A 24,835-nucleotide genomic window follows, 5' to 3' on the forward strand; every position below is an offset into this window, starting at 1 on the left:
CCACGGGGCGCTGAAACTGCTTCTGTTAACAGAAACGGGGCTGCCGTGCCCACCTCAGAGTCCTCTGCCCCATGGAGCTGCCAGGAAGGTTCAGGGCCACCGGGCAGCCTTGGAGAAGCGTCGGCCCCGATAAGGGCCCAAGGCCCCGATAAGAGGCAACGGCGGGCGATAGGGGCACCGCGGCGCTGCCACCCGTCTCGCACGCCACGGGCAGGGCCGGGCACACGGGGCAGGCGGGCGCACGGTGAACTCGGGCGCCCTGAAGGCGCTGTGCTGGTGGCACATGGGTGCCAGGCTCTGGGGGACAGGCGCGTGCCAGCCCTGGAGGATGGATGCCAGCGGGCGGCGGGCACCGTGGTGGTGCTGGGGTGGGGGTGACGGGTGCCTCGAGGGGATGGGTGTGGGGGGTCCAAAGCTGGCACTGCTGTGCGTGCTGTGGCCTTGGCCCCATTTACAGCCTTGGTATTGATAAGGGGGGGGGGTGATAACAGCTGGCACCTTTGTCCCGCATCTGAGGCTTCCCACCCCTGCGTCACCAACCCTCCCCTGCGCCCCTGCCACCGTCACGCAGCCTGCGGGCACGGCGCTGCCCGGCAGGAGAAGCACCCACCACACGGCTGGCACAGCCCACCGGCACCTTTATTGCGCACAGCCACCCGCAGGGGACGGCACGGGGACACCCCATCCGCCAGGGGGGCCGCGAGGCGGCTGCGGTGGTCCCGGGCACAGCCCCCTGGGGGGCAGGGGGGGCTCAGGAGGACTTCGTGGCACGGCGCTTGGTGCGCTGGCGGGTGTACTTGAAGCTCTGCAGTGGGTTGGCGTTGCGGCGTGCCTGTAAGGGCAGAGAAAAGCGGCGTCAGACCCTGAAAAAGCAGGGGACAGGTGGGTACCCCCTGTGCCCAGGGGGGGTCATGGCTGTCCTGCACTCACCGTGGGGCCGCCGCGGCGGCCGGCACCGGCATGGGACAGCCGTAGCCGCTTGTGCTTCTTCAGGTTGGGCTTGGCGATGCTGCGGAGGCTGGGTGGCACTGCGGGCATGGAGCGGGGCAGCAGAGGGTGAAGCGCTTTCCAGGGACACCCCCTGGCCTTGCACCCTTCTCCCTGTTTTGGGGTCTTGTGTCCCCCACCCTGCCCCGCCACCCCAAAGCCGCCGTCGGGCACGGGACGTACCCAGGTAGTCGGGCACGTTGCGGAGGTGAGGCTTGACGATGGCGGGGTGCAGCGGCTTGTCGTGGCGCAGGACGTGCAGGTCGCGGGGGTTGTCCTCGAAGTACGTCTGGGGACGGGGAGGGGACGTCATGGGGGGGCTCCTGGCACCCCACACCCACCCCATGCCCACCCCACAGCCCCCTCGGGGTGCCGGGGGTACCTTGAGCTTCTCGGAGTTGAGCAGCTCCTCCTTGATCTCCCGCAGCCGAGCCTCCTTCACTGCCTGCTTGGTGACGGAGCGCATGGCGTCCTGGGGGGACTCGGGGTCAGAGCCGGGGAGGGGGCACCGCCACCACCCCCCCGTCCCCGTCCCCGTCCCCGCCCGTGCTCACCCGGCAGCGGTACCGCAGGCCCTCGATCTCCTCCATGCAGAACTTGTAGGGCTGCAGCATGGACCCGCCGTTCTCTGGGGACACACACGGGGACGTTCCCTGGGGACACTCCCGTGCCCCCGGCGCCCTCGGGGACACCCCCACGATGTCCCTTGGCACCCGGTGCCCCCCACCCCGTGGTGACAAAGCCCCCCCCTGACCTCCTGCGAGCCTGTCCTCGATCTGTGCCAGCCGGTCCCGCTCCTCGGGCAGCACGAAGGTGAGCGCCGTGCCGGGGTTGTCCGCGCGGGCCGTCCTGCGGGCACAGAGGGGTGCAGCAGTGGGGCGCCCGCCCAAGCACCCCCAAAAGGCCGCCCCCACGCCCCCCCCGGAGCACCCAAGCCCCCCGGACCTGCCCACGCGGTGGATGTAGGACTCGACCGTCGGCGGCACGTCGAAGTTGATGACAGCGGCCACGTTTTGGAAGTCGATGCCCCGCGAGACGCTGTACTCCGGGTCCTTGCCTTTGCTGGGAGGGGGAGAAAATGTGATGGGGGGGTGGGAAGGGGAAGTTGGGGGGGGATAAGGGGACACCCCATGGGGATGAGGACAGCTGGGGCAGACACCCACGTGGGCATGGGGACGCTTTAGGATCGCCCTGGGCACGGGGACACCCTTGTGCAGGGACACCCCTGAGCGATGCCCACGGTTATGGGGACACCTGGGGCCACTGGGACATGAGATCCCGATGCAAAGAGCCCCCCCGTGAACAAGGGGACAGCCTGGGGACAGGGACACCCCTGGGCATAGACACTGGGACCTCCCCTTGGCATAAATCCCCCAGAAAAGAGAAAAACCCCCGGCAGGGGAACACAGGGACACTGTGGGCATGGGGACGGACAGAGCAAGGACGTCCCTGCAGCATGGGGACCCCATGGGGCACGGGGACATCGTGGGGGGACACAGGGACGCCGCTCCCTGTTGGCTGGCACCCACGGGTGCCCGCTCACCTGTCGGCAGCGCCCTTGCGCTTCTTCTGGGGGGGCTGCCCCGCGGGTGCCTCCAGCGCCTCCTCGTCCGTGGCCACGAGGTAGTCATAGAGGCCGCGGTTGAACTGGGTGATGACGTGGCACCTGGGGACACGCGGGGGGACCCTCAGCACCGCCACCTCCCCCCCGCCACCACCCCACTCCCACCCAACGCCAGGCCCCCCCCCGGGCGTTACCCTGGGCACCCCAAGCGCACCCCACATCCCCCAGACACCCCGCGGTACCCCGCGGCACCCCGTGTCCCCAGCGGGCAATCCCCACCCCTCAGCACCCCTCCGCCCTCCCAGCCCTTTAGGGGCACCCAGCAGCACCCCATTCCCCACGGGCGCCCCCAAAACCACATCTCACATTCCCCCACCCCTCCCTCCAGCAGCCTGGCTCCCCGAACACCCCAAATCCCTCCCGGGCACCCCATCCCCATCCCCGCTGCGTGTTACCGGGAGCGTGCGGGCAGCTCGGAGTTGAGGGCGCAGGCGGCGATGCCGAACTGCTCGAGGAAGAGCTTGAGGCGGTAGCAGCGGGGCAGGGCGCCCACGAAGAGCAGCGCGCGGCCCCGCAGCAGCGCCAGCTTCAGCAGGGCGCAGAGCAGCAGGAATTTGTCCTCCTCCGTGTCGCAGCGCACCACCCACTGCTGCAGCTGCGCGCTGCCCGGCAGCCGGGGCTCCTGCGGCTGCACTATCACCTGCGAGCACCCCATCAGGGTTGGGGGGGGGCGGGGGGAAGCCCCCCCGGATCCCCTAAATGGCGTCCCCGGGGTTGCCGCGCCCACCCCGAGCCCCCCGCCGTGCCCGCTCACCGGGTTGTGCAGCACCAGCTCCTTCAGCGCCTCCACGTCGGGGTTGAAGGTGGCCGAGACGAGCAGCGCCTGGTAGATCTTGGGGAGGTGGCTGGGGGGGGCGTGGGGGGCTCAGCGCTGGCCCCGTAGTGGGGTCCTCCCTCCCCTTCGCCTGACGGCAGCACTGGTTGTGCTCCAAAACCCGCAGAGCACCCCATGGGACCCCCAAGTCCCCGCACCCCACAGCTCTGGATGCAACCCCAAACCTCCTCAGTGCCCCCCCCCAAACCCCTTCCTGTGTCCCCACTGCCTCCCCTAATCCCACAAACACCCCACAGTCCTGGACATGCCCCTGGACCTCCACAATGCCCCCCTAAGCCCCCCCCCCACATCCCCACAGCCTCCCCTCACCCCACCAATGCCCCACAGTCCCGGATGTGCCCCAAACCTCCCCAACGCCCCCCCAAGCCCCCACCCGCATCCTGATGGCCTCCCCTCACCCCACACTCATGGCTGTGCCCCCAAACCTCTACAATACCCCCCTCAAAACCCCTACCGGTGTCCCCATGGCCCCTATACCACCAGCAGCACCCCACAGTCACAGACATGCCCCTAAAGCTCCCCAATACCTCCCCAACTCCCCCCCCCCCACATCCCCACGACCTCCCCTCACCCCACCAACACCCCACAGTCCCGGATGTGCCCCCAAATTTCCCCAGTGCCCCCCCAACCCCATCCCATATCCCCACAACCTCCCCTCATCCCAACCCCCCGCAGTCACCGATGTGCCCCCAAACCTCCCCAACACCCCCAAAAACCCCTCCCTCACCCCCATAAACCCCTTCCCCGCGCCCCCCCGGCCCCCCCCTCACCAAAGCAGGGCCTTGAGGTCGTCCCCGAAGCCGAAGGACAGCAGCAGGTCGGCCTCGTCCAGCACCAGCAGCTCCAGCGAGTGCCGCAGCACCAGGCTGCGCGCCTCCAAGTGCGCCAGCACCCGGCCCGGCGTGCCCACCACCACCTCCGGCCGCTCCATCAGCACCGGCCTCGGGGGACAAAAAAAAAAAAGGGGGGGTCACCCCCGCTCGGGGACAACCCCCCGGGGAGGGGGAAACAAAGGGGACGAGGGCAGGGGGGTGCTCACTTTTGGGCGGCGAGCTCGGTGTGGGCGCAGAGGTCGGCGACGCGCACGTGGCGGGCGCAGAAGGCGGCGAGGCGCCGCAGGCTCAGCACCACCTGCAGCCCCAGCTCCTTGGAGGGCACCAGCACCAGCGCCCGCACCGCCTGCGCCCCCCCGCCGGGTGCCTGAAACGCCCCCCCCAAACACACACACACAGAGCCACCGTCAGCGCCACCCGGCCCCGGTGCGGCGGGGACCGCGGGGAGGGTGGTGGTGGGGCTGGGGGGGATGTGCTGTGGGGCCCCGTGGAGACCCCAAAGCCCGTGGTGCCCCACGGAGCTCCCCAAGGCGCAAAAAAAACCCAAAGCCCACAGCCCCCCGGCATCCCATGGTGTCCCCCAAATCCCATGGAGCTCCCCAAGCCCCAAAAAAACCCAAGCCCACAGTCCCCCGGCACCCCATGGAGTCCCCCAAACCCCATGGCACCCCATGGAGCTCCCCAAGCCCCAAAAAAACCCAAAGCCCACAGCCCCCAGGCACCCCATGGAGCCCCCCCAAACCATGGAGTCCCCCAAACCCCATGGAGCTCCCCAAGCCCCCCAAAAAAACCCAAAGCCCACAGCCCCCTGGCACCCCATGGAGTCCCCCAAACCCCCCAAAAAAAACCCAAAGCCCACAGCCCCCTGGCACCCCATGGAGTCCCCCAAACCCCCCAAAAAAACCCAAAGCCCACAGCCCCCTGGCACCCCATGGAGCCCCCCCAAACCCCACAGAGACTCCACCCCCTCCATGTGATGCTTTAAGAAGCCCACACACCCCGGTTGCCCCCCCTCCCCCCCCCGGTGCTGGACACCCCCTAGAGCACCCACACCCCACAGAGCCCCTGTTCCAATCAGCCCCCACCCCATGGGTCCCGCACATCCCGGGGTGCCCATGTGGCCCCCATCCCTCCCACAGCCCCCACCCCAAGGATCCCACAAATCCTGGGTGCCCCCATTCCCACCAGCACCCACCCCACAGACCCCACACACCTCATAGCCCCCACCCCTCTCAGCCCCCACCCCATGGATCCCAAACACCCCAGGGTTCTCCCCTCCCTCTCACAGCCCCCACCCCAGGGTGCCCCCATCCCCTTCAGCCTCCACCCCATTGATCCCAAACACCCCAGGGTGCCCCCATGCCCTTCACAGCCCCCACCCCATAGAACCCAAACACCTCATGGCCCCACCCCAGGGTGCCCCCACCCCACAGCCCCCACCCCATTGATCCCAAACACCCCAGAGTGCCCCCATGCCCCTCTCAGCCCCCAACCACAGCCCCCCTCCCATCCCAGGGTGCCCCCATCCCCTTCAGCCCCCACCCCATGGATCCCAAACACCTCAGGGTGCCTCCCCCCCCTCTCACAGCCCCCACCCCACAGAACCCACACCCCACATAGCCCCCCCCCCAGGGTGCCCCCACCCCACAGCCCCCAACCCATTGATCCCAAACACCCCAGGGTGCCCCCATGCCCCTCACAGACCCCAACCACAGCCCCCCCCCATCCCAGGGTGGCCCCATCCTCTTCAGCCCCCACCCCACAGAACCCACCCCCCACATGGCCCCCACCCCAGGGTGCCCCCCTCTCTCTCACAGCCCCCACCCCTTTGATCCCAAACACCACAGGGTGCCCCCATGCCCCTCACAACCCCCACCCCACAGAACCCAAACACCTCATGGCCCCCACATGGACCCCAGCCCAGGGTGCCCCGACCCCACAGCCCCCACCCTACAAAACCCACACACCTCATGGCCCCCACATGGCCCCATCTCTCTCCCAGCCCCCCCGAGGGTGCCCCCATCCCTCTCACAGCCCCCACCCCACAGAACCCAAACACCTCATGGTCCCCACATGGTCCCCACATGCCCCCCCCCCCATGGTGCCCCCCCCCCATGGTGCCCCCCCATTACCGCGGCCCGCAGCAGGCGGTGCAGCAGGGGCAGGCCGTAGGCCGCGGTCTTCCCGGAGCCGGTGCGGGCCCGGGCCAGGAGGTCGCGGCCCTCCATGGCCGCAGGGATGGCCTCAGCCTGGATGGCGGTGGGGGCGGCCCAGCCCAGCTCCGACACGGCCTGGGGGGACGGAGAGTCACGGGGGGGGCCCGGACATCCCCCCCCAGGACCCCCCCGGTGTCCCCCGGTTCCCCCCCGGTACCCGCAGCAGCCGCGGGTCCAGCCCCAGCTGCTCGAAGGCCGCCGCCATTTCGGGCCCGAAAGGCCCCGCCGCCGCCCCCTGGCGGTGTGGGGGGCTCGGGGGCACCCCTGGGTGCTGGGGGGATCGATTTGGGGGGGATCGAGGGGGTCCCGATTCCAGGGAGGGGTGTTTGGGGTGTTTGGGGCGGAGAGTGCGCCTCGGCCGCACTGCAGGACCCCCAAAATACCCCCACCCCGAAAGGCCCCCAATCCGCCCTAAAGTACCCCAAAAAGCAGCCCCGCCGCCAAAAGGCACCACATCCACTCTAAAGTGGCCCCAAAAATCACCCCCACCCCCAAAAGCATCCTCCCCGCAGCATCCCAAAAAGGCCCTCATTCAAAGTACCCCCAAAAGCATCCCACTTACAGCACCCTAAAAGAAAGGCCCTCATCCACCCTAAAGGATCCCAAAAAACAACCCTACCCCAAAAAGGCCCCCAATCCACCCTAAAGGACTCCAAAAAGCAGCCCCGCTGCCAAAAGGCACCACATCCACTCTAAAGTAGCCCTGAAAAGCACCCCCACCTCAAAAAGCAACTCCAAAAAGACCCCTCATCTACCCTAAAATACCCCCAAAAGCACCCCAACCCCCAAAAGCATCCCACTTACAGCACCCTAAAAGAAAGGCCCTCATTCACCCTAAAGGACCCCAACAAGCACCCCCGCCCCCAAAAGGCACCACATCCACTCTAAAGTATCCCCAAAAGATACCCTCCCACCCCAAAAATACCCCTCATCTACCCTAAAATACCCCCAAAAGCACCCCAACCCCAAAAGCATCCCACTTACAGCACCCTAAAAGAAGCCCCTCATTCACCCTAAAGGTTCCCAAAAAGCACTCCTACCCCAAAAAGACCCCCAATCAGCCCCAAAGTACCCCCAAAAGCACCCCCCATCCCCAAAAGGCACCACACCCACTCTGAAGTACCCCAAAAAGCACCCCCAGCCCCAAAAGGCACCACATCCACTCTGAAGTATCCCCAATAGCACCCCCACCTCAAAAAGACCCCTCATCTACCCTAAAGTATCACAAAAAAGCATCCCCACCCCCAAAAGCACCCTCCCCACAGCACCCCAAAAAGGCCCTCATTCAAAGTACCCCCAAAAGCGCCCCAAACCCAAAAAGCATCCCACTTACAGCACCCTAAAAGAAGCCCCTCATCCATCCTAAAGGATCCCAAAAAACACCCCTACCCCAAAAAGGCCCCCAATCCACCCTAAAGTACCACAAAAAGCACCCCCTCACAGCACCCCAAAAAGGTCCTCATCCAAAGTACCCCCAAAAGTACCTGCACCCCAAAAGGACACCCCAAATAGGTCCCCATCCACCCGTAAGTATCCCCCAAAGCCCCCCACCCCAAAAGCCCCCCCCAGCACCCCAAAAAGCACCAATGCATGCCCAGGGACCCCACAGCCTTTATTGATCCCAAAATGTCCCCCTCAAAACCCCACAGCGGGTGCAGGTGGCCCCCCGGGGGTGCTGCACTAGCTTTTTGGCCTCAAAGATGTAGCCCTGCACAGAGCACCCCAAAAAGCCCCCCACCCCAAAATGCACCTCACACACAGCACCCCAAAAAGGCCCCATCCACCAGAAACTACCCCAAAAAGCCTCCCAACCCCAAAAAGCACCCTGCACAAAGGACCCTAAAGGCCCCTCATCCACAGTAAAACACCCCAAAAAACACCCCCTCCCCAAAAAGCACCCCAAAAAGGCCCTTCATCCACCCTAAAGAAACCCCAAAAGCCCCCCCACTCAATCCACCCCACCTCCAACACCCCAATAACCACCAGCTCACGCCCAGGGACCCCACAGCCTTTATTGATCCCAAAAAAAAAAACAAAACCCCGCAGTGGGTGCAGGCAGCGTGTCCCCAGCCCCCCGGCGTTCTGCAGGGGCTGTGGGGCCGTGGCTCCCTGGTCTCGGGGGAACCCCCCCAGGATTTGGGGCAGCCCCCCTGGGCTTTGGGGTGGTCCCCCCAGGTTTTGGGGTGGCTACACCAGCTTCTTGGCCTCGAGATAGCCCTGCACGTAACACCCCCAAAAGGCCCCCACCTGCCATAAACTGCCCCAGAAAGCCCCCCACCCCAAAAAGTACCCTGCACACAGCATGCCAAAAATGCCCTTTTATCCACCCCAAAGTATCCCCAAAAGCCCCATATCCTAAAAAGCCTCCCCAATTCCTCAAAGGCTCCCTCAAAGGCTCCTCATCTACCCTAAAATACCCCCAAAACCACCCACTCCCCCAAAAAGCACCTGAAAAGGCCTTCCATCCACCCCAAAACACCCCAAAAAGCCCTCCACCCCAACCCACACCCCAGCAGCACGCCAAAAAAACACCAGCTCACACCCAGGGACCCCACAGGCTTTATTGATCCCCAAAAAAAACCCACAGTGGGTGCAGGCAGCACGCCCCCAGCCCCCCGGCGTTCTGCAGGGGCTGTGGGGCCGTGGCTCCCTGGTCTCGGGGGAACCCCCCCAGGATTTGGGGCAGCCCCCCTGGGCTTTGGGGTGTCCCCCCAGGTTTTGGGGTGGCTACACCAGCTTCTTGGCCTCGAGGTAGCCCTGCACATAACACCCCAAAAAGGCCCCCACCTGCCATAAACTGCCCCAGAAAGCCCCCCACCCCAAAAAGTACCCTGCACACAGCGTGCCAAAAATGCCCTTTATCCACCCCAAAGTATCCCCAAAAGCCCCATACCCCAAAAAGCCCCATACCCCAAAAAGCACCCCCCAGCACCTCAAAGGCCTCTCATCCACCTTAAAATACCCCCAAAACCACCTTTTCCCCTCAAAAAAGATCACCCTGAAACTGCCTTCCATCCACCCCAAAACACCCCAAAAAGCCCTCCACCCCAATCCACACTCCAGCAGCACGCCAAAAAAACACCAGCTCACACCCAGGGACCCCACAGGCTTTATTGATCCCAAAAAAAAACCCACAGTGGGCGCAGGCAGCACGCCCCCAGCCCCCTGGCGTTCTGCAGGGGCTGTGGGGCCGTGGCTCCCTGGTCTCAGGGGAACCCCCCCAGGATTTGGGGCGGCCCCCCTGGGCTTTGGGGTGCCCCCCCGGGGTTTTGGGGTGGGCTACACCAGCTTCTTGGCCTCGAAGAAGCTCTTGAGGTGCCGCATCTGCCAGATGCCGGTGAGGATGAGGATGCCGGTCTGGGCGATGGACCACCAGAGCACGCGCTGGTTGGTGCTCTCGCTCGTCATGCGGAAGCGCTCCTCGCGGTACTGCGGGTGGAAACGGGGAGGGTTAGGGGGGCGCAGACCCCATCCCCTAAAAAAAAAAAGCCCCGTTTTGGGGTGAGCCCTCACCCGCTGGTAGTTCTGCTCCTTCTGGATCTGCTCCACCTGGTCCAGGAGCTGCCGGGCGCGGAGCTGCAGCTCGGTCAGCTTGTCCTTGGCGGCGATCTCGGGGTAGTTGTTGGTGTGCTCGCCCACCTGGATGTCCAGGTGCACCCGCTGCGGGGACAACGGGGGGGGGTCAGCGTTTAGGGGGGGACCTCCCCACGCCCCTCCTGGCACCGTGGGACCCCCCCGGCAATCTGGGACCCCCCCTCGTTACCAGCTTGCCGCCGGCGAACAGCGCCATGCGGGTGGAGTTGGAGTGCAGGCAGATCTGGTGCTCCCCCGGCGTGTGCGAGGTGAAGGTGAAGCGGCCCTCGGAGCCGTACTGCCGCGACAGCACCACCTGGGGGGGGGACACACATTGTCACCGGCCCCCCCGGGACCCCCAGAGCCCCCCCAGAGCCCCCCCCCCAGTGTTACCCACCTTGCCGTCGGGGTCCTTCACCTCCACGTGCATGCCCAGCCCCGGCGTGGAGGGCAGGAAGGCCTCGGACTGCTTGTCCCACAGCTGCGTGCGGTAGTTCCCTGCGGGGCGGCGGGTCGGAGCAGGGACGCGGACACCCCCAAACCCCCCGACCCCCCCCCAAAACCCCCGGATCCCCCTAGAGCCCCCCCAACCCCCCCGAGCTCCCCCCATCCCGCAGGGGGTCACCCCCTTTCCTCATCCCATCCCCAGGGGTGTCCCCCTTTCCCCTCCTCGTCCCCTGGGGGCTCCCCCATGTCACCGTGTCCCCCCCCCCGATGCCCCCCCTGCTCCCAGGGGTCTCTCTCCTCGCCCCCCTCTCCACTCCCTGTGCCCCCCCCCCCGTGGCTACCTCGATCCCCAGGGGTTTTCCTGCCACCCCCCCATCCCTGGGGGTCTCTCCCCCTGTCCCCCCCAGGCTCTTCCCCCCCCCACCTGCCCCGTTCCTGGGGGTCTCCCCGTTGTCTCTCCCCATTCCCGGGGGTCTCTCTCCTCACCCCCCCTCTCTCCCCTGGGGTCCCCCCCCCGTTGCTACCTCGCTCCCCGGGGGTCTCTCCCCCTGCCCCCCCCCATTCCCGGGGGTCTCCCCGCTGCCTCTCCCCATTCCGGGGCTCTCTCCCCTTGCCCCCCCCGACTCCCGGGGGTCTCCCCCCCCCTTCCTACTCCTGCCCTTCCCCCTCACGCCCCCCCGGGGTCTCTCCCCCTCTCCCTGCCCCGTTCCGGGGTCTCTCCGGTTGCCACCTCACCCCGGGGCCCTCCCGGGTGCGCGGGGGTCCCTCCTTTACCCCCCCCCCCCGCATTCCCGGTGCTCTCCCCCAGCACCACCTCGGTCCCCGGGGGTCTCCCCCCACTCCCGGGGGTCTCTCCCGTCACCGCCTCACCCCCGAGGCTTCCTCAGCGCCTCACGGTGCCCCGAGGACCCCCCCCGCTGCTCGGGGACCCCCCCCCCGGTGCTCGGGGTCTCCCCCCCCGGTACCCGGGACCCCCCCCCCGGTAAACCGAGGCCCCCCCCCTGTAACCTGGGGACCCCCCGCCGTTAACCCAAGCCCCCCCCTTACAAACCGGGGCCTCCCCCCTCGCCCCCCCCCCCACCCCCCCCAAATCCCCCGGTGCCCTCCCCGCCGCCCCGCACCGATGACCATGGTCTCGTCGGGGATCTCCTCGATGAAGCAGCGCTTCTCGGTCTCCCCGATGTGGAAGTAGAGCCCGTGGGCTCCCCAGGCCGCCAGCACCAGGGCGGCCACCGCGGCCCGCAGCCCCCCGCCGCCCGCCATGGCCCTGCCCGGGCCCCCCCTCCCAACTCCCTCCCGCTGCGCACCGCGCATGCGCCGCCCCCCGCGGCGCCCACTCAGCGCTCCCCACGCCGCGGCTCCCTCACGCCGCGCACTGCGCATGCGCCGCCAGGTGGCGAGCGCCGCCAGGTGGCGCAGCGGGGAGGGCGCCGCGCTCGCAGCGCGGAGGTCGCGGGTTCGATGCCCGCCTCCGCCCGTTCCCTCTGGTTCCCCCCCCCACTTTCGTTGTCCCCACGGAGCACCCATGGGTGGGGGGGTGCGGGGGTGGGGCGAGCCCTTCGCACCCTGCTGGCAGTGTGGCAACACCCCCGCGTCCTTCCTTCCTTCCTTCCTCCCCCAGCGGGGCAGCGCAGCCGGGGCGGGCGGCGTGGGGCGTCCCATGGGTGAGCGGCACCGGGGCCACCGGGGGGGCGCTGGGGAAGGGGGGGGGAAATGGGGGAAGCGGAACCGGGAGCGCTTGCAACACCGGCAGCCCCCCACCCCATCCCCGCCTCCGCGGGCTGGCGATTTCGGGAGGGAGCCACCGAGCCCGCGGGCTATAAAGGCGAGGGGCGGCCTGCCCCATAGCCAGCCCCATAGCCAGCCCCATGGCCAGCCCCATAGCCTGCCCCATAGCGCTCACTCTCACCCTCCTCATCCTCTGTGCAGAGGCCGAAGGCTTGGCATCGTGCCACGCGCCCACCCTGCAGACCAAGGTCTTCAAATACCGGTAAGGGGCGGGGGGCCCAGAGGGGTCCCGGGGGTGCCAGGGGGTCCCGGTGGGGACATTGGGGTGCCGGTGTCCCCGCAGGATCTGGGACATGAACCAGAAGTCGCTGTACCTGCGCAATGACCAGCTGGTGGCTGGGCACCTGCAGGGCGCCAACGCCGCGCTGGAAGGTGAGCGGGGGCTTGGGGACACTCAAGGGGGTCGTGGGGGGGGGCTGACGGTGTGACACGTCCCCCCCCCGGTGTCCCCACAGAGAAGGTTTTTTGGGTGCCCAACCGCTCCTTCGAGCACGCCCGGCTCCCTGTCATCATGGGCATCCAGAACGGCACCCGCTGCCTCGCCAGCCCCGCCGCCCCACAGCCCACCCTGAGGCTTGAGGTGACAGCCGGGGACACCGTGGGGACACCGTGGGGTTGGGGACACTGTGGGGCTGGGGGCACCACTGGGATGGGGATAGCTTGGGGACGCCATGGGGATGGGGACACCGTGGGGATGGGGACATTGTGGGGACACTGCGGGGTTGGGGACACCTTGGGGACACCATGGGGTTGGGGACACCATGGGGCTGGGGGCACCACCGGGATGGGGATAGCTTGGGGATGCCATGGGGATGGGGACACCATGGGGATGGGGACATTGTGGGGACACTGCGGGGTTGGGGACACCTTGGGGACACCATGGGGTTGGGGACACCATGGGGCTGGGGGAACCACCGGGATGGGGATAGCTTGGGGATGCCATGGGGATGGGGACACCGTGGGGATGGGGTAGCGTGGGGACACTGCGGGGTTGGGGATGTGGGGACTCCATGGGGTTGGGGACACCTTGGGGACATCTTGGGGATGGGGATGCCTTGGGGACACTGTGGGGATGGAGACATCATGGGGAAGGGGACACTGTGGGGATGGGAGCACCACTGGGATGGGAATAGCTTGGGGACATGGCAGGGATGGGGATGCCATGGGGATGGGGACATTGTGGGGATGGGGTAGCGTGGGGACACCATGGGGTTGGGGACATCTTGGGGATGGGGATGCCTTGGGGACACTGTGGGGATGGGGACGTCATGGGGAAGGGGACACTGCGGGGATGGGGACACCATGGGGATGGGGACACCATGGGGATGGGGACATTGTGGGGATGGGGTAGCGTGGGGACACTGCGGGGTTGGGGACGTGGAGACACCATGGGGTTGGGGACACCTTGGGGATGGGGATGCCTTGGGGACACTGCGGGGATGGGGATAGCATGGGGATGGGGACACCACGGGGTTGGGGACTCCATGGGGATGGGGACACCACGGGGATGATGGCAGCGGTGGGGGCGGGATTGGGGGGACACCGTCAGCCGGCGCAGCCCCCGGCGGTGACACCGGTGACCGCCGCAGGCCGCCAACATCACGGAGCTGCCCCGCGCCGGCGAGGCCTCGTTGCCCTTCACCTTCTTCCGCTCCTACAAGGACGGGCTCTGGCGCTTCGAGTCGGCCGCCAACCCCGGCTGGTTCCTCTGCACCTCGGCGCGGGGACACGAACCCCTGGGGCTCTCGCGGCACCCTGACGCCAGCCACGTCCTCGACTTCTACTTCCAGCTCTGCTGAGCCCCCCCGGGGACGGTGGCACCCCCTGGGGACGGTGGCACCCCCTGGGGACGGTGACACCCCTCAGAGACGATGACATCCCCCTGGGGACAGTGACATCCCCCCGGGGATGGTGACACCCCCCCCGAGGACAGTGGCACCCCGGCAATAAAGGCGCTTTGCTCCCCAACATCCCCGTCACCGTGGGTGGCACCGTGACCCCCCCTTGCGTCACCGCCCCGGGGTGCCCGGTGTTGCGCCACGGCCTCGGCGGGGACAAGGACGGGGAGTCCCCGGGGTGGGGGTGACGCAGGCGGCGGGGCTGCCCCCGGCGGGGCACGGCCCCTTCCCGTATCCGGTGCTGGCGGACGCCTCCCGCACGGCACGGCCCCCGCCCGCGGCACCGGGAACGGGAACGGGAATGGGAACGGGTGGTGGCATGGGAATGGGGTGGTGGCACGGGAATGGGGTGGCGCAGTGCATGGGGTGCTGGGGATGGGGACCCGGGGGTGTCTGGGGGGGGACAGGGTGTGTAGGACCATGGGGAGGGGGCACAAAGGGTTGTGGGGATGTGGGACCCGGGAAAGTGGGGACAGGGCGCATGGGACCCTGGGGACAGGGCATAAAAGGCCACGGGGACAGGGCGCATGGGACCACGGGGCACAAAAAAACAGGGGGCACACGGGACCGTGGGGACAGAGCGAGGGGCGAGGGGCACGTGGGGCACTGAGGCCAGCAGGCACGGTCCCGGGGGCACGGGGCACGGGGGGCTACGGGGACAGGGCGCATGGGACCATGGGGACAGCCCACATGGGACCATGGGGACAGGGCGCAGGGGTCACACCATGGGGACACTGCAGGTGGAGGCCACGGGGAGCGGGGGACACGGGGCCCGGCCGGTGTTTCGCCATCGCGCCGCGTCCGGGCTCATCCCTGGGGCGGGCCCCGTCCCCACGCCCTATAAGTGCCACCAGCGGCGGGTGACAACGCAGAGGACACCACTCCCCGGCAGGTTCTCGGAGGACGACACCTTTGCAGGTAGCGCTCCCGATGGGGACGGGGACGGGGACGGGGACGGGGACGGGGACGGGGACAGGGTCGGGGTTGCTGGGACCGGCTCTGGGCAGCGTTCCCGAGCCGTTCACTCTGGAGCCTACTGATGACCGGCAGCGGTGCGGGGCGGTGCCGGGGGGAACCTCCCGGCCGGTTCTCCCCAGCGCTGTCCCCCCCCCTCTCTCGCGCAGGCTCTGCCATGTCCCACGCGTCCCCAGCAGCCCCCAGGTGAGTGGCGGGGACACGGGGCCACCCGCTCGGGGACCGAGCCCCATGGGGACCGAGCCCCCCGGCGCGGTGCCACCCGTCCTCAGCCCCTCTCTCGCTCCTCCAGAAGCGGTGCCAGGAGCCCCCGGAGGTGCCGGGACCATGCCCAGTGCCGGGAGCCCCCGCGGGGTGTCACCCTGCTGGGGACCTCGGGGGACAGCGGCCCCGTGGAGGCCGTCATCGACCCCGACATGGAGAACTTGTTCAATGAGTTCCTGGGGAAAGGTAGAGGCTGGGGGACACGGGTCCTGTCCCCATGATCCCCCGAGAGCCCCGTCCCCATGTCCCCGTGTCCCCATGTCCCTGTGTCCCCTCCCAACAAGCCCGTGATGTCCCCATGTCCCCTTGTTGTCCATGATGCCCTTGTCCTCCATCCCCATGTCCCCATTTTGCTTCCTCCCCGTGTCCCCATGTCCCTATGTCCCCATTTTGCTCCCCCCCATGTCCCCGCGTCCCCCCTCCACGTGCCCGTGCTGTCCCCCTAACGCCCACGTCCCCCATCCCCGTGTCCCCTGTCCCCACGTCCCTGGGTCCCTTCCCCACGTGCCCGCGATGCCTACAAGTCCTCGTGTCCCCACGTCCCTCCACGTACCCGGGTCCCTACATGTCCCCAGACCCCAAAACATCCCCAGACCCCCCCACACCCCCATGCCCCTCGATGTCCCCACACCCCCCGTGCCCCTCCACGTCCCCACGTCCCCCCGCCACCCAGATCCCCGTGACTCCCTCACCCCCATCCCCACACCCCCTCATCCCCACACCCCAATGACACGTCCCCGTGTCCCCGTGTCCCCGCGTCCCCTCGCAGTGAGACCCGAGGAGGGGGGGACAATGACGACCTCGAGCACGGTGGTCCCGGCGGGGGCGCAGCCCTACCACTACGCGCTGCGGGACACGGAGCACAAAGCGCTGTGCCTGCAGGGGGGGCGCCTGGTGGCCCTCAGCCTGCAGGGCGCCAACGACGCCCAGGAAGGTGGGTGCTGGGGAGGGGGGGGTCACCCCCACCCATGGGTGCCCCCCGCCCACCCTTTCGCCCCCGTCCCCCCCGCAGAAGCCATCAGCGTGGTCCCCAACCGGCACCTGGAGCGCCGGCGCTGCCCCCTCATCGTGGGCATCCGGGGGGGCAGCCAGGCCCTGTCCTGCGGCACCGGCCCCGAGCCCCAGCTCAAGCTGGAGGTGAGCGGGGGGGGGTCCCCGAGCACCCATGGGAGACGGGGGGGGGGGCACAACAGGGTGGGGTGCCCGTGGGGGTGATCGGGGTGGGGGGAGGTGGAGGAGACTGGGGGGGGTGGAACCAAGAGGTAGGGGGGGGACACCCCAAGGTGGGGGCACCCTAAAGTGGGGGCACCCCAAGGTGGGGGCACCCCAAGGTTTTGTCAGGCCAAGGTGGTGGCACCTGGAGGTGGGGGTTTCTGGGATGGTGTCACCCCAAGGTGTTGTCACCCCAAGGTGGTGGCACCCTAAGGTGGTGGCACCCTAAGGTGGGGGGGGTTCCTGGGATGGCATCACCCCAAGATGGCATCACCTCAGGGTGGTGTCACCCCAAGCTGGTGTCACCCCAAGGTGGTGTCACCTCAAGGTGGTGGCACCCCTGGAGGTGGGAGTTCCTTGGGGTGGCGTCACCCTGAGCTGGTGGCACCCCAAGGGGGGGGTTCCTGGGACGCCGCCACCCCTTGGCGCTGCCACCCGGAGGCCGGGGGATGTCCCTGGGGTGCCGGTGACACTCGGTGACACCCCCGCAGGACGTGGGGGTGCTGGAGCTGTTCCGTGGCGAGGACCACGCCGTGCCCTACACCTTCTACAAGACATTTGGGGGCTCCACGCACACCTTCGAGGCCGCCGCCTTCCCCGGCCACTTCCTCAGCACCACCCCGCGGCCTGGCGAGGAGCTGGGCCTGGCCCCCCCGGCCGCCCCCGACGCCATCACCTCCTTCTACCTGCGCCGAAAGTGACCGGGGGGTGGGGGGGGCACCCATGGGTGGGGATGGGGATGGGGACGGACTGCGGGGGGAATAAAGGTGCTGGCTGCAGAGGATGGTGTGCGGAGTGAGTCTGTGGGGTGGGATCAGGACCCTGTGGGGTGGGATCAGGACCCCTTTGGTCTTGATCAGGTCCAGCTGTGGGGCAGGATCAGGCCTGGTGTGGGGCAGGATCAGACCCACGTGTAGGGCAGGATCAGGACCCAGGTTAGGTTGGGATCGAGCCCCCCACGGCTCAGGATCGGGCCCCCTGTGAGTCGGGATCAGGATCCAGGTGTGGGACAGGATCAGGGCCTCCTTTGGGATGGGTTAGGCCCCTGGTGTGGGGCAGGATCCGGCCCCCTTTGGGACTGGATCAGGCCCCTTGTGGGGTCAGGACCAAGCCCAGGCCTTGCTCAGGATCGGGCCCAGACATGGGGCAGGCTCAGACCCAGCTGTAGGGCAGGACCAGGCCCTGCTGTGGGGCAGGATCAGGTCCCCTGTGGGGCAGGATCAGACCCACAGGTAGAGCAGGATCAGGACCCAGGTATAGGGCAGGATCAGGCCCCCTTTGGGTCTGGATCAGGCCCAGCTGTGGGGCAGGATCAGGACCCAAGTGTGGGTTGGGATCGAGCCCCCCATGGCTCAGGATCAGGCCCAGACATGGGGCAGGCTCAGACCCAGCTATAGGGCAGGACCAGGCCCAGCTATGGGGCAGGATCAGGATCCAGGTGTAGGGCAGGATCAGGACCCCCAAGTGTGGGTTGGGATCGAGCCCCCCACGGCTCAGGACCAGGCCCCTGTGGGGTCAGGATCAGGACCCAGGTGTGGGTCAGGCCCAGGCCCCCTTAGGGTCAGGCCCAGGCCCCTGTGGGGTCAGGGGGTCAGGGCCGTGCCCCCTGGCTCAGCCCCAGCCCCAATGCCAGGATCAGGCCCCGCCCCCGCCCCCGCCCCCCCTCAGGACCCCGCCCCCAATGGGCGTGGCATCCACGCAGGGGGCGTGGCCTCGCTGTGCCCCGGCCCCGCCCACCCGAGGGGCGGTGGAGGAAGGGGCGGGGCCAGACGAGGCCACGCCCCCTCGCCGCGCGCCGGCCGTGCCGGTAAGGGGAGGGGGAGCGGGGGGGGGGGGTGGGGGGGGAGCAGGAGCCGGGAGCCCCCCCCCCACCTCCCACCCCCCCCACGCCCCCTCCCCAAATTTCCCCCTCCCCAAATCCCCCCCCCCGCCCCTCGGTTCCCCCCCCCTCCCCCGTGGGTGCCCCGTGGGTGGGGGGCGTTGGGTGTGGAGGGGGGGGGGGCACCCGCAGGGACCCCCCCCCCGCAGTGACCCCCCCACACACACGTGGGGGGTGGGCACCCACGCGCGAATTTGGGGACCCCCCCACCCCAAAAACACACCGGAAGCACCCGCTGGGGGGGCAGGGGGGCGGGGAGACCCCCCCCACTCCCCCCTTGGGGTCCCCACCCTTGGGTGCGGGTTGGGGGGGGCACCCACGGGGACACGCGTGGGGGGGGGAAAAAGGGTGGGGGGTGGGGGGGGGCAGGGCGTGGGTGCCCCCCACCCGCGGCTCCCCCCGGGGGCTGCTGTGGGGCAGGGGGTGTGGGGCAGGGGGCGTGGGGGGGGGGACACGAGTGGGGGGGGGACACGCGTGGGGTTGGGGGGGGGCGTGGGGGGGGGCACGGGGCTTCCTCCCTCCCATCCCCCCCTTCCTGCCCTGGTAGCGGGGCCGGAAGCCGGCGGGCGGTGACGTGGGTGACACGGGGACAGCGTGGGGCGCGCTGGGGGGGCCCCGGCACCCGGCACCCCCCCGGCACCCAACGCCCCCCCCCCCTCACCCCACAATTAACGGGGCTCCCCCTCTCCCCCCAGGTCAGCCCCACGGCCATGGGGGGGCCGCGGTGAAGCCGCCGAGGCCGCGGGATGGAGCCGGGGGGTGGCCGCCCCCCCGGGGCCCTGGCGGCGCAGGACGCCATCGTCTTCTCCGACGCCCCCCCCCCGGCCCCCGGCACCCCTGGGCCCCCCCTGCCCGCCCCCGCTGATGTCTTCTGGGCCAGCCTGGTGCAGGCCCAGCTCTGCGTCTGGGACCTGCAGGGGGCCATCGATGGGGACACCGGTGGCACCCACGGTGGTGGCACCCACGGTGGTGGTGGCACCGGTGGCGGTGGTGGTGGCACCCACGGGTCCGACCCCGGTCACCAGGGGGGCTCTCAGCAGCGCGCCCCCACCCATGGGACCTCCTCCTCTGAGCCCGTCCCCGCATATGGGGGCGCCCCGGGGGGCCGCGTGGGCACCCATGGGTGCTCCGAGCCCCCGAGCCCCCTGATGGAGCAGCCGGGCTGGGAGAGCTTCGCACCCATGGGTGTGGGTGGGGGCACCTCACACGAGCACGTGGGCACCCGTGGGACCACCACGGCCACCCATGGGACCACCTCCTCCGAGTCCATCCTCACCTATGGAAGCACTTCTCAGGAGCACCTGGCCACCCTTGGGACCACCTTGGCCACCCACGGGACCACCTTGGCCACCCTTGGGACCACCTTGGCCACCCACGGGACCACCTCCTCCGAGTCCATCTTCACCTATGGGAGCACTTCGTATGAGCATGGGGGCACCCATGGGACCACCCCCTCCAAGCCCACCTTCACCTATGGGAGCACCTTGGCCGAGCCTGTGGCCACCCATGGGACCACCTTGGCCACCCATGGGACCACCATGGCCACCCATGGGACCACCTCCTCCGAGTCCTTCTTCACCTATGGGAGCACTTCTCAGGAGCACCTGGCCACCCACGGGACCACCGCCTCTGAGCCCACCCCCACGTCCAGGAGCACCCCCCACGAGCCCACCCACGGGACCATCTCGCCCCACTCCGTGCCCATGGGTGGGGGCATCTCCTGTGAGCACCCACCGCCCGCTGGGGCCGCGTCCCCCATGGGTGGCTGCTTCTCCTACAAGGACGTGGCGCTGGGTGCAGGATTCTGGCAGGAGCCCCGTGGGTGCGGGGCCGTGGGCAGGAGCATCTTGCACGAGCACGTGCCCACCTTCGGGACCACCGCGCCCAAATCCGTGCCCACCCATGGGACCACGTCCTGGGCGCGTGTCCCAGCGGATGGAAGCGCCTGGGCCGAGCCCGCGCCCCCGGACGGGACCACGTGGAGCAGGGCCTCCCCCGTGGGTGACCCCAACGCGTGGGAGCGTGGCCCAGGTGGGGACACCTCGGCCATGGCGTGGGAGCCTCCTCCAGCGGGTGGCACCGCGGGGACCAAGGCCGTGCCCAAGGACGACGCCAGCTCATGGGGGCACGTCCCAACGGATGGGACCACCTTGACCAAGTCAATGCTCATGGGTGGCACCACGTTGACCACGTCAATGCCCAAGGATGACGCCATCTCATGGGGGCACGTCCCAACAGATGGCACCACCTTGACCAAGTCAATGCCCACAGATGGGAACATCTCGACCACATCCATGCCCACGGGTGGCACCATGTCATGGGAGCACGTCCCAGCCGATGGGAACATCTCCACCAAGTCAATGCCCATGGATGGGATCTCAACCAAGTCCACGCCGATGGATGGCACCATGTCATGGGAGCATGTTCCAATGGATGGGAGCATCTCGACCAAGTCAGTGCCCATAGATGGGAATATCTCAACCAAATCCATGCTCATGGATGGCACCGTGTTGACCAAGTCAATGCCCAAGGAGGACACCATCTCATGGGGGCACGTCCCAATGGATGGGACCATGTTGACCAAGTCAACGCCCACAGATGGCACCATGTTGACCACATCTGTTCCCAAGGATGACACCATGTCATGGGGGCATGTCCCAATGGATGGCACCATGTTGACCAAGTCAACGCCCACAGATGGGAACATCTCCTGGGAACATGTCCCAGCAGATGGGACCACCTTGACCAAGTCAATGCCCTCAGATGGCACCATCTCAACCAAGTCCATGCCGATGGATGGCACCATGTCATGGGAGCGTGTTCCAACGGATGGGAACATCTCGACCAAGTCCATACCCATGGGTGGCACCACGTTGACCAAGTCTATTCCCAAGGATGACACCATCTCATGGGGACACGTCCCAACAGATGGCACCACATTGACCGAGTCAACGCCCACAGATGGGAACATCTCAACCAAGTCCACGCCGATGGATGGCACCATGTCATGGGAGCGTGTTCCAACGGATGGGAACATCTCGACCAAGTCCATGCCCATGGGTGGCACCGCGGTGACCACGTCTGTTCCCAAGGATGACGCCATCTCATGGGGGCACATCCCAACGGATGGGACCACCTTGACCAAGTCCATGCCCACCGATGGGAACATCTCAACCGAGGCCATACCCACGGGTGGCACCATCTCATGGGAGCACGTCCCAACCCATGGGACCGTCTCGACCAAGTCCATGCCCACGGATGGGACCATGGCCTGGGGGCACGTCCCAAACGATGGGACCACCTTGACCAAGCCCATGGACGGGACCTCCTGGCCCAACCCCATGGCCATGGCCGGGACCACCTCCCCCAAGCCCACCCCAGTGGATGCCACCCCCCCCCAGGACCCGCCGCCCACCGCTGCCACCATCTCGCCCTGTCCCCCGGTCCCCAAACGGAGCGAGGAGGAGGAAGAGGAGGAGGAAGAGGAGGAGGAGGAGGACAACGAGGAGGATGAAGATGAGGAGGAGGAGGAGGAGGAGGAGCCCCTCTTCCACACCAACCCCCTCTTCTGCAGCCGGGCGCCCCCCTACAGGCCCCACCTGCCCCCCCTGCACATCACGGAGCTGGACATCGCGGGGGCCCCCACCATGGGGGGCACCCAGGAGGTAATGGGGGGGTGTGGGTGTTGGGGGGGGGCACCCCAAAATTCCCCCCCCCCCCCCCATCCCCATGCCCACCCAGCTCTGTCCTCAGCAGGTCACGGTGGCCGCGGGGGGGGGCGGCACCAGCCCCATGGAGCAGGGGTGAGTGCGGGGACCCCCGGCCCCTTTTTGGGGGGGGGGGGTGGTTGGGGAGGGGGGGGCGATGCTGAAGGGACCCCCCCTCCCCCATACGCCCCCCCCCCTTTTGTCTTCTCCCACCCCAGGCCTGGCGCTCTTCCAGCCCCCCGGACCTGACCCCGGTGGGGGGGCTCCAGGACCCCCCCCCAGAACCCCCAGGGAGGGGGGGACCCGGCCCCCCCAGCCCTGAATGCCCCCCAGATTTGACACCAGCAGGGGGGGACCGGGGCCCCCCCAGCCTCTTACACCCCCTGGATCTGCCCCCCCCCAGCTTCCCAGCACCCCCAGACCTGCCCCCCCCCAGCCCCCCACCCCCCTTGGATCTGCCCCCCCCCAGCTTCCCAGCACCCCCAGACCTGCCCCCCCCCAGCCCCCCACCCCCCTTGGATCTGCCCCCCACCAGCTCCCCAGCCCCCCCAGCCCTGCCCCCAAGAGCTCCCCAGCACCCCTTGATCTGCCCCCCCCCAGCCCGGCAGCACCCCCAAAGCTGCCCCCCAAAGCCCCCCCAGCCCCCTGGTTCTGCCCCCCCCCAGCCCCCCAACCTCCCCATATCCCCCCCAGGGCAGGCACCACCTCCCCCCCCCATTCCCCCCCGGATTCCCCCCCCCAGTATCCCCGAGCCAGGGGGGGCACCAGCCCCCCCCTTCCCTCTTAACCTCCCCCCGACCCCCCCAGCTTTGCCCTGGGGGGGGCAGCAGGAGCCCCCCCCCAGCCCCCGAACCCCCCCAATCCCCTCCCCAACCTCTGCCCGGCCGCCACGGGGACCCCCGGGGGCTGGGGGGTGCTGGGGGGCTGCGGGGGGCCCCCCCCACGTCGGGGGTCACTGTGCCCGGGGGGGGCCGTGGGGCAGGGCCCCTGAGCCCCCCCCTGCCTCCCCGCGCCCCCGACACGGAGGAGCTGCCCCCCGAGAGCACCCAGGAGCCCCCGCCGGACCCCCCCGCCAGCACCCATGGGTGAGGGACCCCAGCACCCCGAGTTCCTTGGGCCCCCCCCCCGGCCCCATCAGCCCCCCCCGTCTGTCTGTCTGCCCCCCCCAATCCCCACTCATTCCCCCCAACCCCCCCCTCCCCACCTCCTCCCCACCCCCCCCAGCTCCACCCAACGCCCCAACCCCCCCCATTTCCCCCCTGACCCCCCTGTGTCCCCCCCCGACCCCCCATGTCCCCCCCATGTCCCCCCCTGACCCCCCCATGGACCCCTCCCGACCCCCCCGATCCCCCCCGTGATCCCCCGACCCCCCCTGTGTCCCCTCCTGACCCCCCTCATTTCCCCCCCGGACCCCCCCATGTCCCCCCCGGACCCTCCCGTGACCCCCCCCACCCCCGTGACCCCCCCCATGACCCCCCCATTTCCCCCTCCTGACCCCCCCCTTGACTCCCCATGACCCCCCCATGTCCCCCCCCGACCCTCCCGTGACCCCCCCACCCCCGTGACCCCCCCGTAACCCCCCCATGACCCCCCCATTTCCCCCTCCTGACCTCCCCTTGACCCCCCCATGACCCCCCCCATTTCCCCCTCCTGACCCTCCCTTGACCCCCCATGACCCCCCCCATGTCCCCTCCTGACCCCCTCGTGTCCCCTCCTGACCCCCCCGTGTCCCCCCCCTCCAGGTGCCAGCCGGGGGGGGCCGGGGTCCCGCGGGGACGCTCAGCGCCTGGCCGCCCCGCCTCTTCCACCTCGACGGCTTCAAGAGGTCTCAGGTGGGCCCCCGTTCCTCCGCAAAAAGTAGGGGGGGGGGTCGAGGGGGGGGCTTGGGGGGGGCGTCCTGGGGTCGGGGACCCCCCCCGTGGTCTCACACCGCGCCCCCCCCCCAGCAATGAGTTCAGCAGCCTGGTGGCACAGGAGTACCTGCAGCTCTTCCAGTTCGGGGGGCAGGCGCTGGACCGGGAGCGCTGCGGTAAATTTGGGGGGGGGGAGAGACCCCCGTGGGACCCCCCCCCAAGTGATGGGGGAGGTCTTAGGGGGGCAGCAGGGGGAGGGAGTTTGGGGACGGGGAGCAAGTGGGGGGGGCCATGGGGATGGGGGAGAGGGGGTTGGGGGGGCTGGGGGGGGCACATTTGGGGGGGTGGGTTTGGGGTTCAGAGGGATGGATTTGGGGGGGTTTGGGGGCTGGGGGTGAGGATTTTGGGTCCAAGGGAAGCAAATTTAGGGGGTTTTGGGGTCTGGAGGGTCAGATTTGGGGGGTTGGGGTCTGAGGGGGTGGATTTGGGGTTCAGAGGGATGGATTTGGGGGGTGTTGGGGGCTTGGGGGGCAGATTTGGGGTCCAAGGGAATGAGATTTGGGGTCTTTCGGGGTCGGGGGGGGGCAGCTTCTTGGGTTGTGGGGTCCAGGGTCACCTTTGGGGTCTCCTGCGCTCATCAAAGCCAGATTTGGGGGTCCAGAGAGGCAGATTGGGGTGTGATAGAGTCTGGGGGGGGCAGATTTGAGGTCCAAGGGGGTTTGGGGGACAAATTTGGGGTGTTTT

General features: G+C 68.7%; 6 protein-coding genes across 14 annotated transcripts in view; 4 read left to right on the forward strand and 2 right to left on the reverse strand.

Moving 5' to 3' along the window:
• VAMP8 (vesicle associated membrane protein 8) overlaps positions 1 to 24,835 on the forward strand; it is a 95,558-nt gene that overhangs the window by 69,928 nt on the left and 795 nt on the right. Inside the window, exon 4 of one of the 2 annotated variants that reach the window (XM_068662430.1) lies at positions 16,034 to 16,044. The exons of the other annotated variant lie outside the window; for it this stretch is intronic. The gene's annotated coding sequence lies outside the window, so the exon portion shown is untranslated. Of the gene's footprint in view, positions 1 to 16,033; positions 16,045 to 24,835 lie in introns of those variants that run through there. 2 annotated transcript variants of the gene reach the window in all.
• DDX56 (DEAD-box helicase 56) lies at positions 619 to 6,780 on the reverse strand. The gene is made up of 14 exons (XM_068662399.1): positions 6,653 to 6,780; positions 6,412 to 6,570; positions 4,486 to 4,646; positions 4,217 to 4,387; positions 3,366 to 3,456; positions 3,007 to 3,251; positions 2,531 to 2,653; positions 1,933 to 2,049; positions 1,742 to 1,836; positions 1,542 to 1,615; positions 1,370 to 1,459; positions 1,171 to 1,276; positions 931 to 1,028; positions 619 to 832 (listed from the first exon to the last, which is right to left on the reverse strand). The coding sequence occupies exons 1-14, from the start codon at positions 6,698 to 6,700 to the stop codon at positions 752 to 754; spliced, it is 1,659 nt and encodes a 552-aa protein (XP_068518500.1). The 5' UTR covers positions 6,701 to 6,780; the 3' UTR covers positions 619 to 751.
• Positions 9,587 to 11,807, reverse strand: TMED4 (transmembrane p24 trafficking protein 4). The gene is made up of 5 exons (XM_068662411.1): positions 11,637 to 11,807; positions 10,466 to 10,566; positions 10,259 to 10,384; positions 10,009 to 10,155; positions 9,587 to 9,924 (listed from the first exon to the last, which is right to left on the reverse strand). Exons 1-5 carry the CDS (start codon positions 11,776 to 11,778, stop codon positions 9,775 to 9,777), a joined length of 666 nt encoding a protein of 221 aa, XP_068518512.1. The 5' UTR covers positions 11,779 to 11,807; the 3' UTR covers positions 9,587 to 9,774.
• Positions 11,949 to 14,271, forward strand: LOC137845311 (interleukin-36 receptor antagonist protein-like). The gene is made up of 5 exons (XM_068662412.1): positions 11,949 to 12,179; positions 12,445 to 12,505; positions 12,587 to 12,675; positions 12,759 to 12,883; positions 13,893 to 14,271. The coding sequence occupies exons 1-5, from the start codon at positions 12,041 to 12,043 to the stop codon at positions 14,100 to 14,102; spliced, it is 624 nt and encodes a 207-aa protein (XP_068518513.1). The 5' UTR covers positions 11,949 to 12,040; the 3' UTR covers positions 14,103 to 14,271.
• On the forward strand, positions 14,423 to 17,403 carry LOC137845307 (uncharacterized). Its single transcript, XM_068662407.1, has 6 exons — positions 14,423 to 15,119; positions 15,326 to 15,362; positions 15,469 to 15,626; positions 16,210 to 16,374; positions 16,453 to 16,577; positions 17,144 to 17,403. The coding sequence occupies exons 1-6, from the start codon at positions 14,729 to 14,731 to the stop codon at positions 17,351 to 17,353; spliced, it is 1,086 nt and encodes a 361-aa protein (XP_068518508.1). The 5' UTR covers positions 14,423 to 14,728; the 3' UTR covers positions 17,354 to 17,403.
• LOC137845224 (uncharacterized) lies at positions 18,337 to 22,429 on the forward strand. Of its 8 annotated transcripts, none has more exons than XM_068662256.1 (4): positions 18,337 to 18,459; positions 19,227 to 21,393; positions 21,460 to 22,196; positions 22,273 to 22,390. In XM_068662256.1, the coding sequence occupies exons 2-4, from the start codon at positions 19,278 to 19,280 to the stop codon at positions 22,336 to 22,338; spliced, it is 2,919 nt and encodes a 972-aa protein (XP_068518357.1). In that variant the 5' UTR covers positions 18,337 to 18,459; positions 19,227 to 19,277; the 3' UTR covers positions 22,339 to 22,390. The 8 variants fall into 8 exon arrangements, with proteins under 8 accessions (XP_068518357.1, XP_068518360.1, XP_068518356.1 ...); XM_068662259.1 differs by having other exon boundaries at positions 19,227 to 20,828; positions 21,387 to 22,196; positions 22,273 to 22,389; XM_068662255.1 differs by having other exon boundaries at positions 19,227 to 20,703; positions 20,770 to 22,196; positions 22,273 to 22,389.

The sequence above is a fragment of the Anas acuta genome, chromosome 27, assembly GCF_963932015.1.
Source record: "Anas acuta chromosome 27, bAnaAcu1.1, whole genome shotgun sequence".
Taxonomy (NCBI): Eukaryota; Metazoa; Chordata; class Aves; order Anseriformes; family Anatidae; genus Anas; species Anas acuta.